This window comes from Aspergillus aculeatinus (genome assembly GCF_003184765.1).
Source record: "Aspergillus aculeatinus CBS 121060 unplaced genomic scaffold BO66scaffold_9, whole genome shotgun sequence".
Lineage (NCBI taxonomy): Eukaryota > Fungi > Ascomycota > Eurotiomycetes > Eurotiales > Aspergillaceae > Aspergillus > Aspergillus aculeatinus.
Window position 1 is genome coordinate 333,949 of NW_020291478.1, and position 12,661 is coordinate 346,609.

Genomic DNA, 12,661 nt, shown 5'->3' on the forward strand with positions numbered 1-12,661 from the left:
ACGAGATTCTTTGCTTCCTCTTTGGTCGCTTCCGGCTAGACGATTCACGAAGCTTTACCTCCTCCTCCTCCTCCTCCTCCTCCTCCTCCTACAATTCTGCTATTAGAAGCTAGAACGATCGCGATATACACCTCCTTCTACCCGAAATCAAGATGGGAACCTGCATGTCTCTCATGGGCAACCGCCGCCGTCGGGGCGGTGGAATGATGGGCGGCAGGATGGGCGGGCCTCCGGTTCGACCGGTTGGTGGATTCGGGGGCGGGGGGATGCCGATGGGCGGCGGCGGTGGGTTCGGTGGTGGTCGTCATCATCATCACTATGGTGGTGGTGGGTTCGGGGGTCCTGGGGGTCCTGGCGGGTGGGGTGGTGGTGGCGGCGGACCGGGGGGGTTTGGTGGTGGCCGTCGTGGCCGTCGTGGCGGTGGGGGGGGGTTTGGTGGGCGCGGGGGGAGGTGGTGAGTTGCTCGGGGTTGGTTGAAAGTACTTCATGAGTGGTAAGTCTGGTTTGGTGATTCTTGCTGGGGTGATTTGGGGGCTGTGCTCATGGGTTGGGAGAGGTTTAGGTGATGCGATATACGATTAATTAATGGGGGTGGGATGTGTGCTGAGATACCTTTTAAGTGTGCTTTTGCTTGGGATGGATGTAATGGGTGGGTGGATGGATGTGTTTGTTGTGCTTAGATTGACTTGAGTTGTTGCATTGTAGTATATGCCACAATGGCTGTACAGTACATGTCTATCAACTCCATCTTTCCCGCTGTAACGTCTCTCATAATCATAACCACATGACTGATCGTAATCTAGCTCTAGCTTATATGCAACGAGCACCCTCCCTCGAACCCCCTACTGACTCTTCTCCATCATAAACCCATGCATCCCCATGTACCTCTCCAACTCGCGATCCTCGGCCTCGAGATCCAACTCCCCACTCTCCGGCAGGAACCAATACACGACCATCCCCAGCACGGCCACACCCGCCAGCAGATAGAACGTAGCACTATCGCCCGCCGCCGTCTGCAACGGAGTGAAACACTCCGTGCCGACCGCGGCGCCGGTGCGCCCGAACGCCGTCGCGATACTGTACCCTATGCCGCGCATGGCGGTGGGGAACGACTCGCTACTGATCAGCCCGATCGTCGCGCCGGGGCCCATGTGGCCGAAGGCCTGCAGCAGGCCGTACAGCACGACAAACGCGGCGATATGCCGCGACAGCAGCGTATAGCAGCCCCCGATAATGAACCCCAGCACCACATACCCGGCGAACCCGGCGATGCCCGTCCAGCGGCGCCCGATCGCGTTGGTCAGGTACGCGCCCACCAGCACGCCGGGCACCGGCAGCACCGCCAGGATGACCTGCCACACGGCGGTGGTCTGCAGGTCGCCGTCCGTCACCATCGAGGCGATGATGCTGCTCGACATGATGCTGTTGGGGAAGTTGATGAAGTCGTACAGGAAGAACGCCAGCGAGGTCAGCGCCAGCCGCCGCCAGTACCGCCGCGCCAGCAGCCAGTAGAACCGCAGCGGCTTGCGGCGCTGCCGCTTGAAGTTGCTGTGGTGGTACAGCGTCGAGTCCGTCATGAAGAAGCGCAGCACCATGATCGTCGCCGGGATGATCGTCGCGATCGCGTAGAGCGCGTGGAAGGTCACGGGCAGGTTGTTGTCGCTCGCTTTCAGCGTGATCAGGTAGATGATCATCAGGATTGGGGCGGCCAGCGTCGCCATTAGGGTCGTGAAGGAGACGAAGACCGGGCCGCGGTAGCGGCGGTTGAACTGGGGGCTCGTTTAGTTCCGATACATAAGATACACAGCTGCTGCTGCTGTTGTTGTTGTTGTTGTTGTTGCAGAGAGAGAACTCACGTCGTCGGATTCCTCGAGGCCGGCAGCGGCGCTGGGAGGGTATTCACCCCCAACGCCAAACCCACAGATCCCCCGCACGATGACAAAGTACCACAGCATGTTGGGGGAAGGGTGCACGTCCAGCGCCACGGCGGCCATCAGGGTGCTGACAGTCACCAGCCCCGAGGTGAAGAGCAGCCCCGCCCGGCGGGAGATCATGTCGGAGACGTACCCCAGCGCCAGCACCCCCAGAATGGCCCCGATGATCAGCGAGTTGCTGATCCGCGTCTTCATCTCGGCCGGGTACCCGGATTTCCCCAGCAGGTGGGTGAAGATGACATTGGTGGGGTTGGCCAGTTGGTTCTGGAACCCGTCGCTGAAGTTGGCGATGTACTATCACACACGGATTAGAATGCTATTGCATTGCATCGAGTAGACAGCAGTGGACGTACGCAGCTGACGATGGTCAGGTTGCTCTGCCATCTGGTGGGCCGGTACGGCTTGTGTGGGCCGCTTTCCAGTTCACGGTCTGCGATCACCGCTTCGCCTTCTTTGACGCTGGAGACGACGGCTGGAGCTTGGCTGGCCGGGCCAGGTACCCCTGCTATTGTTGATGAATCGAGTGACATGTTTTGTGTACGTGTCGGACGAAAATGTAGCCCTCGTGTCCAACGTCTACGTGCGAGCAAGCATCCTTAAGAATTTTTTGGGGGCCTTTATCTTCAGGCGGGGCCTGGCGCCGGCGCTGTCGCGGCCAGCCCTAATCAGAGCTAGATGGACGGCGGTTGCCGATCAGATAATGTTTCGGAGCCGATACCGGGGTTCTTGGTCCCGCAGGCTGATAATTTCCGACGGCGTGGTTGGCTGTTCGTAGGGTTCGGGACTCGGACGAGATCCGCTTTTCCCAGGCGCTTCGCTTTCTCCGCGGTCCGTGGTGCGGATGGGGTTCTGATGGGATGGGAGATATCGTATGATTTGTAGATGGAATTTGAGTTGCAGACCCTGTCGAGATAGTGGGGGCTTGGTATCTTGCTTCACCGCTCATCGTGCGGTTATGATTCGTGGTGAGTCACGGATTGATGCCATTGCAGATAGAATGGATTCTGATGTGGCATTGATTGGTGTCCAGAATAGCTGGGGCTTCGAGATTTCGAAAAGGGTTGATGCGTGCTTAGGCGAATTTGGAGATAGTGTTGGGTATCCCTCTCCCATGCTAGGACTTAGCTTTCCGAGAAGGAGACGCCATTTTTGATCCACTTTACAGCACGGAGTATCTTTGTGGCCCACTTTGCAGAATCGAATTTAGACAAAGTCTGCGGGCATTCTCTAATGACTGTCTTCGCAAGAGTGGAGAGGTGACACTGGAATGGTGAAATCGTCACGTTGAGTAGAGCTACTTTCGAACTTTGAACTATCTCGCTATGAGAATTGTATGAACTACAGACTACATTTTGCTGGAAACATGAAAGGCTAAGATCCTTTCGCTTTATCTGCCGAAGAGCTCCAGTGGAGAAGGTGTCAAGCAAAGTTGCGGAGTCGCTGTCAAGGATTCTGGCGACCCACTCCACCTCTCTCCTTTAGTACATACATTGAGAATGTCCTCGCCGTCAAGCAGGAAGAAAGAATCGCAGTAATTCCTTCGCCGTTTTTTTCCGAGGTTCGCCCAGCTTGTGACATATGGTTTATTGAGGCGACGACAGTATAACAAGCGCGTCCGAGTGGATCGGGTAATGCGAAATGCACAAGTTATCAGCAGACGGAGTAGGGATCCAATTCACGTTGTCAGTATCGTCAGCCCATGCCCAGCATGCCAAGAGCTGCACCCCGTCCATGTCTCGCAGTCGCTTATGCAGGACCCAGGCACGGCCCCATCAACCCCACGAATTACCTTAAATTCCGCCGGAGGTGCAGCATTAGCCGCCCTATATGTACCGAGAAAAGCTGGGGAATGCCTTTCTCGGCCCTCATTGGCGCTGCAGATCGTGGAGAAACTGGATCGGAAATTGCACCTATCACGGATCCGAGTTTTGGCAGGGTCGGGTTGAATTACCCCGGAGTCTGAGGGGCCAGCATGACGATGTTCAACGCAGAATAAGGACCTATTGTATAGGTCCAAACGCATAACGGTTTGTTCACTACCTATAAAGCATCCTGATTTCCTGCCCCTTGAACTCATGTATTCGGCAAACAGAATCAACTCCATTGTATGAAACTCGGGATGTTGTCCAGTGCTCTGATCTTCATTGCTGGCATTGCCTCTTTGATAGCACCCGCATTTGGTCTGTCAGATACTACCAAGAGCGGGCGCGCGCGAGCAACTTGTGTTGTCCCGGCCGGAAACTCGACCGCCGTCGATGATGTGCCGGCCATCCTCGATGCTCTGACAGCCTGCGGCAACGGCGGGCGTGTGAGCTTCAGCAATACCACCTACCACATCAACTCGGTGATGAACACGACCTGGCTGGATGACGTCGAGATTGACCTCCAAGGAACTCTTCTGGTAGGGCATTTCGCACCCTATCCACGGCCATCACTAAATCACCTTCACAGTGGAGCACAAACATCAGCTACTGGCTCGCCAACTCCCTAGACGTCGGCTACCAGAATCAGTCCACTGCTTGGATCCTGGGTGGTAAGGATATTGTCTTTGACGGCCACGGCTACGGGACGTTCAATGGCAGTGGACCGGTGTGGTACAGCTATACCTCCGGCGTGTCGAACTACCCCCGCCGGCCGCATCAGTTGACCGTCACGGCACAAGACTCCACGTTCAAGGGGTTGAGGTTTGTCCAGAGTCAGATGTGGTATGTTCGTCAGCAGGAAACATTGCCGATTAATGCCCAAGGCTGACGGGGATAGGACAATGTCCATCATTTACTCCGAGAACCTGCTCTTCGATTCGATTTACGTCAACAACCTCAACAATAACGGCGGTTCCTCCCGTATGCTCACCCTTCTACCTAGACCAAGTTCTCCTCAACTAATGGTAACAGGAAACACCGATGGAGCCAACACCATCCGCAGCAGCGGGATCACCTTCACCAACTGGCAGGTCGTCAACGGCGACGACAGCATCAGTCTGAAGGGCAACTCCACCGACATCACCATCGCCGACTCAACCTTCTCCACCGGCCTGGGCATCTCAATCGGCAGCATCGGGCAATACCTCAACGAATTCGAAACGGTGGAGAACGTTCGCGTCTCCAATTGCGCCTACCAGAAGACCACGCATGCCGTGTACGTCAAGACCTGGACTGGGGACCAGGTCGGATACCCGCCGAACGGCGGGGGTGGCGGTCTGGGGTGTATGTCTCTTTACTCTCCGGTCTTGGTGAGTTGAATGCTAACCATCGCTAGATATCTCCGACGTCACGGCGACGAACCTGTCGCTCAACAACCTCAAGGGCACCCCGTTCACCGTATCGCAATGCACCACCTTCTCGGGCGCTTCGGGGAACTGCACAAACTCCAAGTTCCAGGTCCGCGATCTGTACTTCACTGATGTGTCGGGCACGCTGCCTTCGACGGATGTTATCAGTCTCCAGTGTAGTGCGGTGGCCCCGTGCGAGAATATCACGGTCGAGGATGTGAGCCTGCGGGTCACGGGGAGCTCGACCAAGGCGGATGAGTATCTGTGTGGGAATGTGGAGGGGACGGTGGGGTTCAATTGTACGGGCGAGGTTTGTGTTGGGTCGAGCGCTACTGGGGGGTGTTGATTGGTTGGTGCTGGTACGAGCAGGTTTGCGGATGGTTTTCCTCGGTAAAGATGTCTGCATTCTAGGCATAGTATTACATTCTTTTGTAGAAGCTCACACAACTGACACACCTGGGATAGTCTTGGTACATGACACCGCAGTTTCGCTTCAGCTTGCAAGCCTTCTCTCACTAGAGACAAAGAAGAGAAAAAGAAAATCAGAGTCAGACATGCGCGTAGAACACCGAAGCTTGCAATACATGCTCTGATCATCCATTACTCTTGACTGCATAAACAACACGCAAAAGCATTTTCCTCAGATACCAGTTCGACGATGGGTGCTTGTCGAGTTCTTCTTCCAGCCTCTCACTTGCCATGACCATCAGCTCGTCGGCACGACAACTCTCCTCCCACCACAGCTCAGCGCGAGTCACTTCTCGCAAAAACTCTCCAGATGTCTTCCAGCGCATGGCATGCTCCGTTTTTCGAAGCTCCCATCGCGGTTGCACATTCCGCTCTGCGCCGCGAGCGAACACTTCCTCAGGGTGACCATTCGCAACAATAAATATCTTGGTCACCTGGGTAAAGAGCTCCACAATCTTGATCAAGGCGTCTTTATTTTTTTTCGAGGACGTCCATTCGAATAGCCACGCGCGTGACTCCAGTTCTGATTTCGGTCAACCAAAGACTCCGCGGACTCCCTTCTCGCAAGGAATAGCATTCATCCAGGAAGTCATCCCAGTTTTCCAGTGGTACGTAAAGGATGTCGACGGCTCTGTGGAAGAGGCAAACGGTCACAATGGAATTTGTATCTGGGTAGTAGCGCACGTACACCCCGTATTCGCGCATCCAGCGCCTGGCTCTACTGCGAGCTTGGCGATTGACAAAGAAAAGTGGCACGGAGATTTCGATCGAATCAAAGAACATCCTCGCGAAATCATAGTCGTCTAGTCGTCCATTTCCCATTCATGATCGTGGATCCGCGGAGAGCTCCAGGACCCTGGCTTGTAGAGGAATAGAAGGGGTCCGATTGGCCCGACGGGGAGGGCGTATTCCCAGATCATGTCGCGGAGCTCAGTGGGAAGCTCTGCGAAGCGGGGGAATGTATCTAGACTCATTGTGATTGTGGGGTGCGGCAGGGAGATGTGGTTGTGAGGTTTCCTGGTAGCGTGGACAGAGACTCGATGGCTTTGCAAGGATAAGATTTAGGTTGCGATGAGAGGTAGGTTGAGGACAATTAGGCTTGCTCGTCGGTAGCTAGAATAATGAGCACATTCGATGGAAGAATGTGCAGTTACTGATGCGGCGTAGGTTGGAGGAGGGAAGAGATGATGGCCTGGGTTCTGGTCACATTTCCTGCCTCGTAGCCTTAGGCACAGTATACACCCAAACATCCTTTGCAAACGACTCAACTTCTTCGACCCTTCTCGCAGTTTGGCATGTCATCTTCCAGACTTTTACTTAATCCTCACTTGATCCTCCCTCCACCTGCACTTTCACCATCGCAATGACTGCGCGTCTTTGAATTTCTCATCAATCTGTCACATTTGTCTCTCCGTAGGGACTAGAAACATATCTGCGGCGACGTTGGCGGAGCCAGGCAAGCGTCAGTTTCTTTGACTTTTTCCGTACAAGCTCTCATAACGGCTACCGGAAACTCTTTATGAGCGTCTGGCTAGCTTCTGGTCGATTCCCTCTGCCGCAAAGTGTACCCAACAACCTTTCATTGCCACTATATCGACGAAGAACACCTCCTAGTTTCACTCGCACGCTTGGCAGAACGAAACTCAACAACTAGATTACATACGGGTTGCTGTGATAAGATCAGGTTGAAAGAAGAAGGTGATGTGGAGGCAGATCCATGATTGCGACATACAGTCTCTCTTTTATCCTCGATGGTTCGTATGTAATTCATTCTACACCCAATAAGACGCAGAACCAAGTACTTCTATCGATGACAATACACGCCACGCTGACCATTTCAATTGAAATAGAACGAGATATGCTAAGAGAGGCTCAGTTCACTCATTGAATAGGTAGGATCGCCACGCGACCTGGCCACAAGAACCGATGATGCTTCGGGGACGTGACTCGGAACATTATACTGATAATGAGTTCGGAGACAGGTTTGATCTACCCTGTGCAGCCCGATAATGCAGCAATTGCTTCGTGAGAGCATGTATGCGCGAGTTCGAGCTACGCACTCGCCTCATGCCCTTCGACTTCCAATGCACTTTGTCAAGCAAGGCTGGCGGTCGGTGTAGGGAATTAGGATGATTGTCCTTGATATCCTCTTCTCAACTCTCCTTCATGTTTCGGACTCAGGTCAGCTACAGTCGCACCCAAAGACCTGGAATGTTCCACTATGTTCACATTATACTAACTCCTAATGTCTAATACAGAACAGTCCACCGCGCGAGCCGTCATCCTTGGGCCGACGCTTTCCGCATATATCTTCCCAGCGCCATCATGGGAAAGTAGTGGGCGTAATACACGTATCCCAGATAGAAATGATTCGGAAATCCGGTTCCTGTGTACAATTTATCCGTCCACGTTCCAGCGTGCATTTTATCCGTCCCTGTTCCCGTGGGCATTTTCTCCGTCCACTCTCCCGTCTTCCGACACACAATTTCCATAGACCCGACGAGGTACCTGACGCCTCGCGCAATTATCTCATCTGTGTGTGGCAAATATGCCAGCAGCGCCATCAGCGCCCACGCAGTCTGCGCAGCAGTGGACTTGTGGCCCTTGATCGTCATACTTGGGTCTTTATACGTCAGCAACGATTCGCCCCATCCACCATCAACATTCTGAATAGATTTTAACCACTCTTTCGAAAGATCTACCATCCCCTGAACGCGTTTGTCCTCGTCGATAAAGTAGGCCAGACCACACAGCGCGTGGGAAGTGCCGTAAATATAGTTGCACCCCCATCGACCAAACCAGGTTCCATTAGACTCTTGGGTGGAGGCGAGGTAGCCGATCGCACGATGGCAAGCCAGACGAAGCTGAGGGTAGAGGTGCACGACTGGGTTGCTCTTATCGGAAGTTCGCATCAACAACCCAAATGCTTCAAGGATGCGGCCCGTGATGTCGGCGCAAGAGGTATCGCACAGGCTGTCCATATCACTAAAAGGAATCTTGTTGAGGAAGAGCTTATCGTTCTCAACATCAAAGGCAGCCCATCCTCCATCAGGGTTCTGCATCCCCAATATCCATTTGGTGGCTTGCACCACGGAGAAAGAGGATACCGACGTCGGGTCCTGTTTGATCTGTGCGAGAATGATGGCTGCAGTGTCGTCTACATCGGGGTACCACGTGTTGTTGTATTCAAAACTAAAGCCCCCGGGCGCGAGGTTGGGACGGTAGACGCGCCAGTCTCCACGCAGATCAAAGATTTGACGACGTCGAATCCAATTGACCGCTCGATCGAGATGTCCCTTGTCTGTGGACATGGCGTCGCATAATCCGACGGTCATAAGCGCTGTGTCCCAGACTGGAGACACGCAGGCCTGGATCCTTTTGCCTTGCTCATCCTGCCAGGCGAAACGTTCCAGAGCTTCGAAACCGAGGCGCACCGGTTCGTCATCCAAGCGGTATCCTTCGAGCAGCAAAGCATACATACTCGCGTGCATCGGAGGAAAGATTCCACCCCAATCGCCGGAGACTTCTTGGCGGTCGAGGATCCATTCAACACATTTGCGGCGCGCATAAGTGCGCATGAATGGCACCGATCGCAACCCCCCGAGCTGATACAAGAACTTATCGACAACGGTGAATGCTAGACCGGCCATGTCAAAATCCGCCGCCAAGGTCCAAAGTGACTTGCCATAGGGCACGTTTTTATTCGTGCTGTCCTTCCATAGTTCGTCGAGGTAGTCATTTTTCGCTGACCGCCCGTTTGGCAACGGATACACCGGCTGGTGATGGCAAATAAGCAACAATGGGGCGATCGTCCCTCGTGCCCAGGATGCCAATCTGAAGATATTGATGGGCAACGAAGAGGGCAGGAGGATGAGCTCTACCGGGATTTGCGGTACTGCGGTCCACGGAAACAACCCAAAGGTGGCCAAGAAAATGCGTGTGAACACCCGGACAGCAGCCACTCCCCCGGACTGAAGCACAAACGTCCTCGCTCGTTGCATGGGCGCAGAGTTAACATCTTCTCCTAATATCTTCAAGGCTAGGTATGCCTCTGTTGTGGTCGAGACATCGCCGGGAATCTCTGGAGCTAGACCCCACGAGCCATCCGGATTTTGCTCGGACAGAAGCCAGCGGGTGTATGCAGGTCCATCGACCGTCAGATCCAGGCCTAAAGCGTATCGGAGAAAGACATATTCGGAGGTGATGGTTGCGTTGGATTTGAGCTCACCGCACCAGTGACCGTCTGAATGCCCCGTTTGCCGAGAAAACTCGATCGCTTTATCGAGTGTGTCCTTGACGAGTGAAGCAAGTTCCCCTGTCTTGGACATGGTATATGTCTGTGTGTTCTTTGTCGATCACGATCGCTTTTTTTTTGATTTTTTTGGAGAGTGAAATCTGCACACAATCAAAGACGGGAAGTGCAAAGATGCTCCAATGTTCTCCTTGCAAGGTATCTTCTTCGAATATGTACATGAGCACTTGGTTGACCAACTCGAAGTCAAGAAAAGCCTGACTCTGGAAGAACAAATAAACTCATGCTACTCAGCGATCTGCAACAGATATGAGCCCTCAAAGAATTGGACGGACTTTGATGCCACGAACAATAATCTTCAGAGGAATGGTTAGTGTGAAATGGTGTTGCAAAAATGGCCGGTCTCCTAGCGCTTCTTTTGTGCATAGCTAGTGTGGGATTGGCGGGCAGTGGTGTGATGGGTCGGAGAAGACGCATCGCATCTGACCTCTAACCTGCATAAAAGGTGCGTTAAGTGAAACTACATCATTACAGACACTGTCCTTGGTCTCTTTGCTTCTGTGATTCTTGTTGCAGCTGAGGCTAGTGGGCTTCTGTTAATGTTGAACATCTCACGAGCTACATTTTCCCAAATTGACATGGACCCCAAGATAACTGCAATTTTTGGTGTGTCGCTACATTGCTCTCGCGGAGTGCAGACACGATAAGGACTTTTACTTGCAGGTCTCAGTGCTGGCCTCTTACGAGCGCTTCTACACGCCTCGCAGACGGCGGAACCATTCTCAGATAACAGCCGGTTGAATTGCCTAGCTAGCATTGAGTCCAAGGATTATGAGTCAGGCAACTATGACCATTGGAATGCCGCCAGAACTTCTCCGACTGGGTGTCATAGCTTTTGCTACACTCATTTGGCTGTTGACACTGCGACGAGCACACAAAATATACGCGCTCGAGCAACAATACGGTTGCAGGAATGTGGTCAAGGAGAAAGCCTCTCAGTTGGACTTGTTGGGTGTAACAAAACTGCTCGAATTCGCTCATCATTTCCGAAATAAAACCGCACTCGAGTATACAGATAGACTGTTCAAGATATATGGGAACACTTATATGTCTCAGATTCTGGGTTACCGGATTTACTTCACATGCGATCCGACAAACATCAAACACATTCTCTCAACGAACTTCGCGAATTATGACAGTTCCAAACTGCGGGGCCATTTGTTCGATCCCATTACACCTCATGGAATCTTCACGGTTGATGGCCCCGACTGGCGAGCAATCCGCGACCAGCTGCGCATCCAGATGTCCAACAACCGCAGAATCTGTGACCTTGCGATGTTTGAGCAGCAGTTCCAGACTTTCCTTCAGCGTGTACCGCCCGATGGCCAGAAGTTCGATATCCAGGAGTGTTTCATCAAACTTGCAATTGATATCCAGAGCAGATTTGCTTTTGGAGACTCGATCGATACCTTGCATCCTAGTCCCTCGCCGGCAAAGAAGCGCTTTGCGCAAGACTTACATATCATCAAGGAGACTATCGTTCGTGACGGCTTTCGTGGCCCACTGCGTCATCTTTCGACGAAGCTAGAGTTCCAACAGTCCTGTGCGCGGGCGCGTCGCTTTATCATGGATTATGCAGAGCGGGAAGTGGCGAAGGGACAGTCCCAGGATAGCGCAGAGGGATACTATCTCATGATGGGCCTGAGAGATAAAGGAGCAGATGCCGCCCAATTGGCAAACCAGGCTCTCAGTATTTTGCTAGCTAACGATAGCATTGCTACTACATTGTCGGGCATCTTCTTCCTTTTGTCACGGCATGAACGAGTGGTCTCAAAATTACGACAAACTATAATGGAGGAGATAGGTTCCAACCCTCCTACCTACGACCAGCTCATGAAGATCGCCTACCTCACACATGTTATCCATGAGAGTAAGGGCTCCTTCGACCTTTTTTGACTCTGTTGCTTATGATGACTCGCCACAGGTATGCGATTCTTCCCAGTGGCTCCTTTGAATGCGCGAACGGCAAACAAACACACCGTTCTGCCATCCGGTGGCGGGCTTGATGGCAGCAAACCGATTCTGATTCGCAAGGACGACATTCTTGTGTTTTCTTCCTGGTCTAGCCACCGATCGGAGGCCAGCTTTGGCTTGGATCCCGAGGAATTTCGACCCGAGCGATGGGAAACATTGAGCGCCGATGTCGCCGGGTTTATACCTTTCAACAAGGGTCCCCGGCTTTGTCCTGGAAGTGAGTATCTGCCTATACCCTAGCGAAGTTCAGCGCTGACAATCATTCTTGACTAGAACGTTATGCTATGATCTTCATCTCTTACATGGTTGTTCGTCTACTGCAGACCTTTTCACATGTAACAGACTACAATCCAGGACCGTGGGTTGAGAGGCTATCAATGACGCTGGAGAACGATAATGGTGTGTTGGTTGGGTTGAGCTGAAGGCCTATCTATGCCAAATGCTAGATAGTGGCCTGGTCTACCTGGTCCTGGAAGGTTAATGTCGTATCTGCTTCTCAGGACGGCCATTCAAATGGGTTTCCGATACTCGCGTAACAAAGTATAGCCAAAGTTTGTGAGATAGAAGAACTTGCGAATAGTCCCACTCAGAGCTAAGGTACTTGTAGCTGCAGCCTACCGAGTAGGGCAAGTCCTGTCTGCACCTTTGCCCGTCGGGGTCAGTGCCTACCTTAAGCGGATTCTCTTCCCTAGCTCTTGTCAT

At 52.9% G+C, this 12,661-nt stretch overlaps 5 protein-coding genes across 5 annotated transcripts; 2 read left to right on the forward strand and 3 right to left on the reverse strand.

Moving 5' to 3' along the window:
- Positions 1-137: 137 nt before the first annotated feature.
- On the reverse strand, positions 138-488 carry BO66DRAFT_435842 (uncharacterized protein; the record flags this gene model as incomplete). The annotated part of the gene is made up of 1 exon (XM_025650881.1): positions 138-488. The coding sequence occupies one exon, from the start codon at positions 486-488 to the stop codon at positions 138-140; it is 351 nt and encodes a 116-aa protein (XP_025506768.1).
- A 251-nt stretch (positions 489-739) lies between these two features.
- BO66DRAFT_343815 (MFS general substrate transporter) lies at positions 740-2,494 on the reverse strand. Its single transcript, XM_025644500.1, has 3 exons — positions 2,288-2,494; positions 1,857-2,228; positions 740-1,769 (listed from the first exon to the last, which is right to left on the reverse strand). Exons 1-3 carry the CDS (start codon positions 2,462-2,464, stop codon positions 843-845), a joined length of 1,476 nt encoding a protein of 491 aa, XP_025506769.1. The 5' UTR covers positions 2,465-2,494; the 3' UTR covers positions 740-842.
- Positions 2,495-4,053: 1,559 nt separating this feature from the next.
- BO66DRAFT_465412 (putative exo-polygalacturonase) lies at positions 4,054-5,551 on the forward strand (the record flags this gene model as incomplete). The annotated part of the gene is made up of 5 exons (XM_025652499.1): positions 4,054-4,335; positions 4,386-4,639; positions 4,695-4,777; positions 4,829-5,140; positions 5,193-5,551. The coding sequence occupies 5 exons, from the start codon at positions 4,054-4,056 to the stop codon at positions 5,549-5,551; spliced, it is 1,290 nt and encodes a 429-aa protein (XP_025506770.1).
- A 2,401-nt stretch (positions 5,552-7,952) lies between these two features.
- On the reverse strand, positions 7,953-10,285 carry BO66DRAFT_368307 (terpene cyclase/mutase family protein; the record flags this gene model as incomplete). Its single annotated transcript, XM_025645330.1, has 2 exons — positions 8,153-10,285; positions 7,953-8,107 (listed from the first exon to the last, which is right to left on the reverse strand). The coding sequence occupies exons 1-2, from the start codon at positions 9,999-10,001 to the stop codon at positions 7,953-7,955; spliced, it is 2,004 nt and encodes a 667-aa protein (XP_025506771.1). The 5' UTR covers positions 10,002-10,285.
- A 188-nt stretch (positions 10,286-10,473) lies between these two features.
- Positions 10,474-12,569, forward strand: BO66DRAFT_389524 (cytochrome P450 monooxygenase afumB). Its single transcript, XM_025646812.1, has 3 exons — positions 10,474-11,855; positions 11,910-12,176; positions 12,233-12,569. The coding sequence occupies exons 1-3, from the start codon at positions 10,784-10,786 to the stop codon at positions 12,379-12,381; spliced, it is 1,488 nt and encodes a 495-aa protein (XP_025506772.1). The 5' UTR covers positions 10,474-10,783; the 3' UTR covers positions 12,382-12,569.
- Positions 12,570-12,661: the final 92 nt, after the last annotated feature.

What these genes read in the sequence shown, in the direction of transcription:
- BO66DRAFT_343815 (XM_025644500.1), bottom strand. Translation starts at nt 2,464, where the DNA reads ATGTCACTCGATTCATCAACAATAGCAGGGGTACCTGGCCCGGCCAGC. An exon ending in ACCTGACCATCGTCAGCTGC is followed by an intron (nt 2,229 to 2,287) that starts GTACGTCCACTG and finishes CGTGTGTGATAG; the next exon opens with TACATCGCCAACTTCAGCGA. An exon ending in GCCTCGAGGAATCCGACGAC is followed by an intron (nt 1,770 to 1,856) that starts GTGAGTTCTCTC and finishes ACGAGCCCCCAG; the next exon opens with TTCAACCGCCGCTACCGCGG.
- BO66DRAFT_389524 (XM_025646812.1), top strand. Translation starts at nt 10,784, where the DNA reads ATGCCGCCAGAACTTCTCCGACTGGGTGTCATAGCTTTTGCTACACTC. An exon ending in CACACATGTTATCCATGAGA is followed by an intron (nt 11,856 to 11,909) that starts GTAAGGGCTCCT and finishes GACTCGCCACAG; the next exon opens with GTATGCGATTCTTCCCAGTG. An exon ending in TCCCCGGCTTTGTCCTGGAA is followed by an intron (nt 12,177 to 12,232) that starts GTGAGTATCTGC and finishes ATTCTTGACTAG; the next exon opens with AACGTTATGCTATGATCTTC.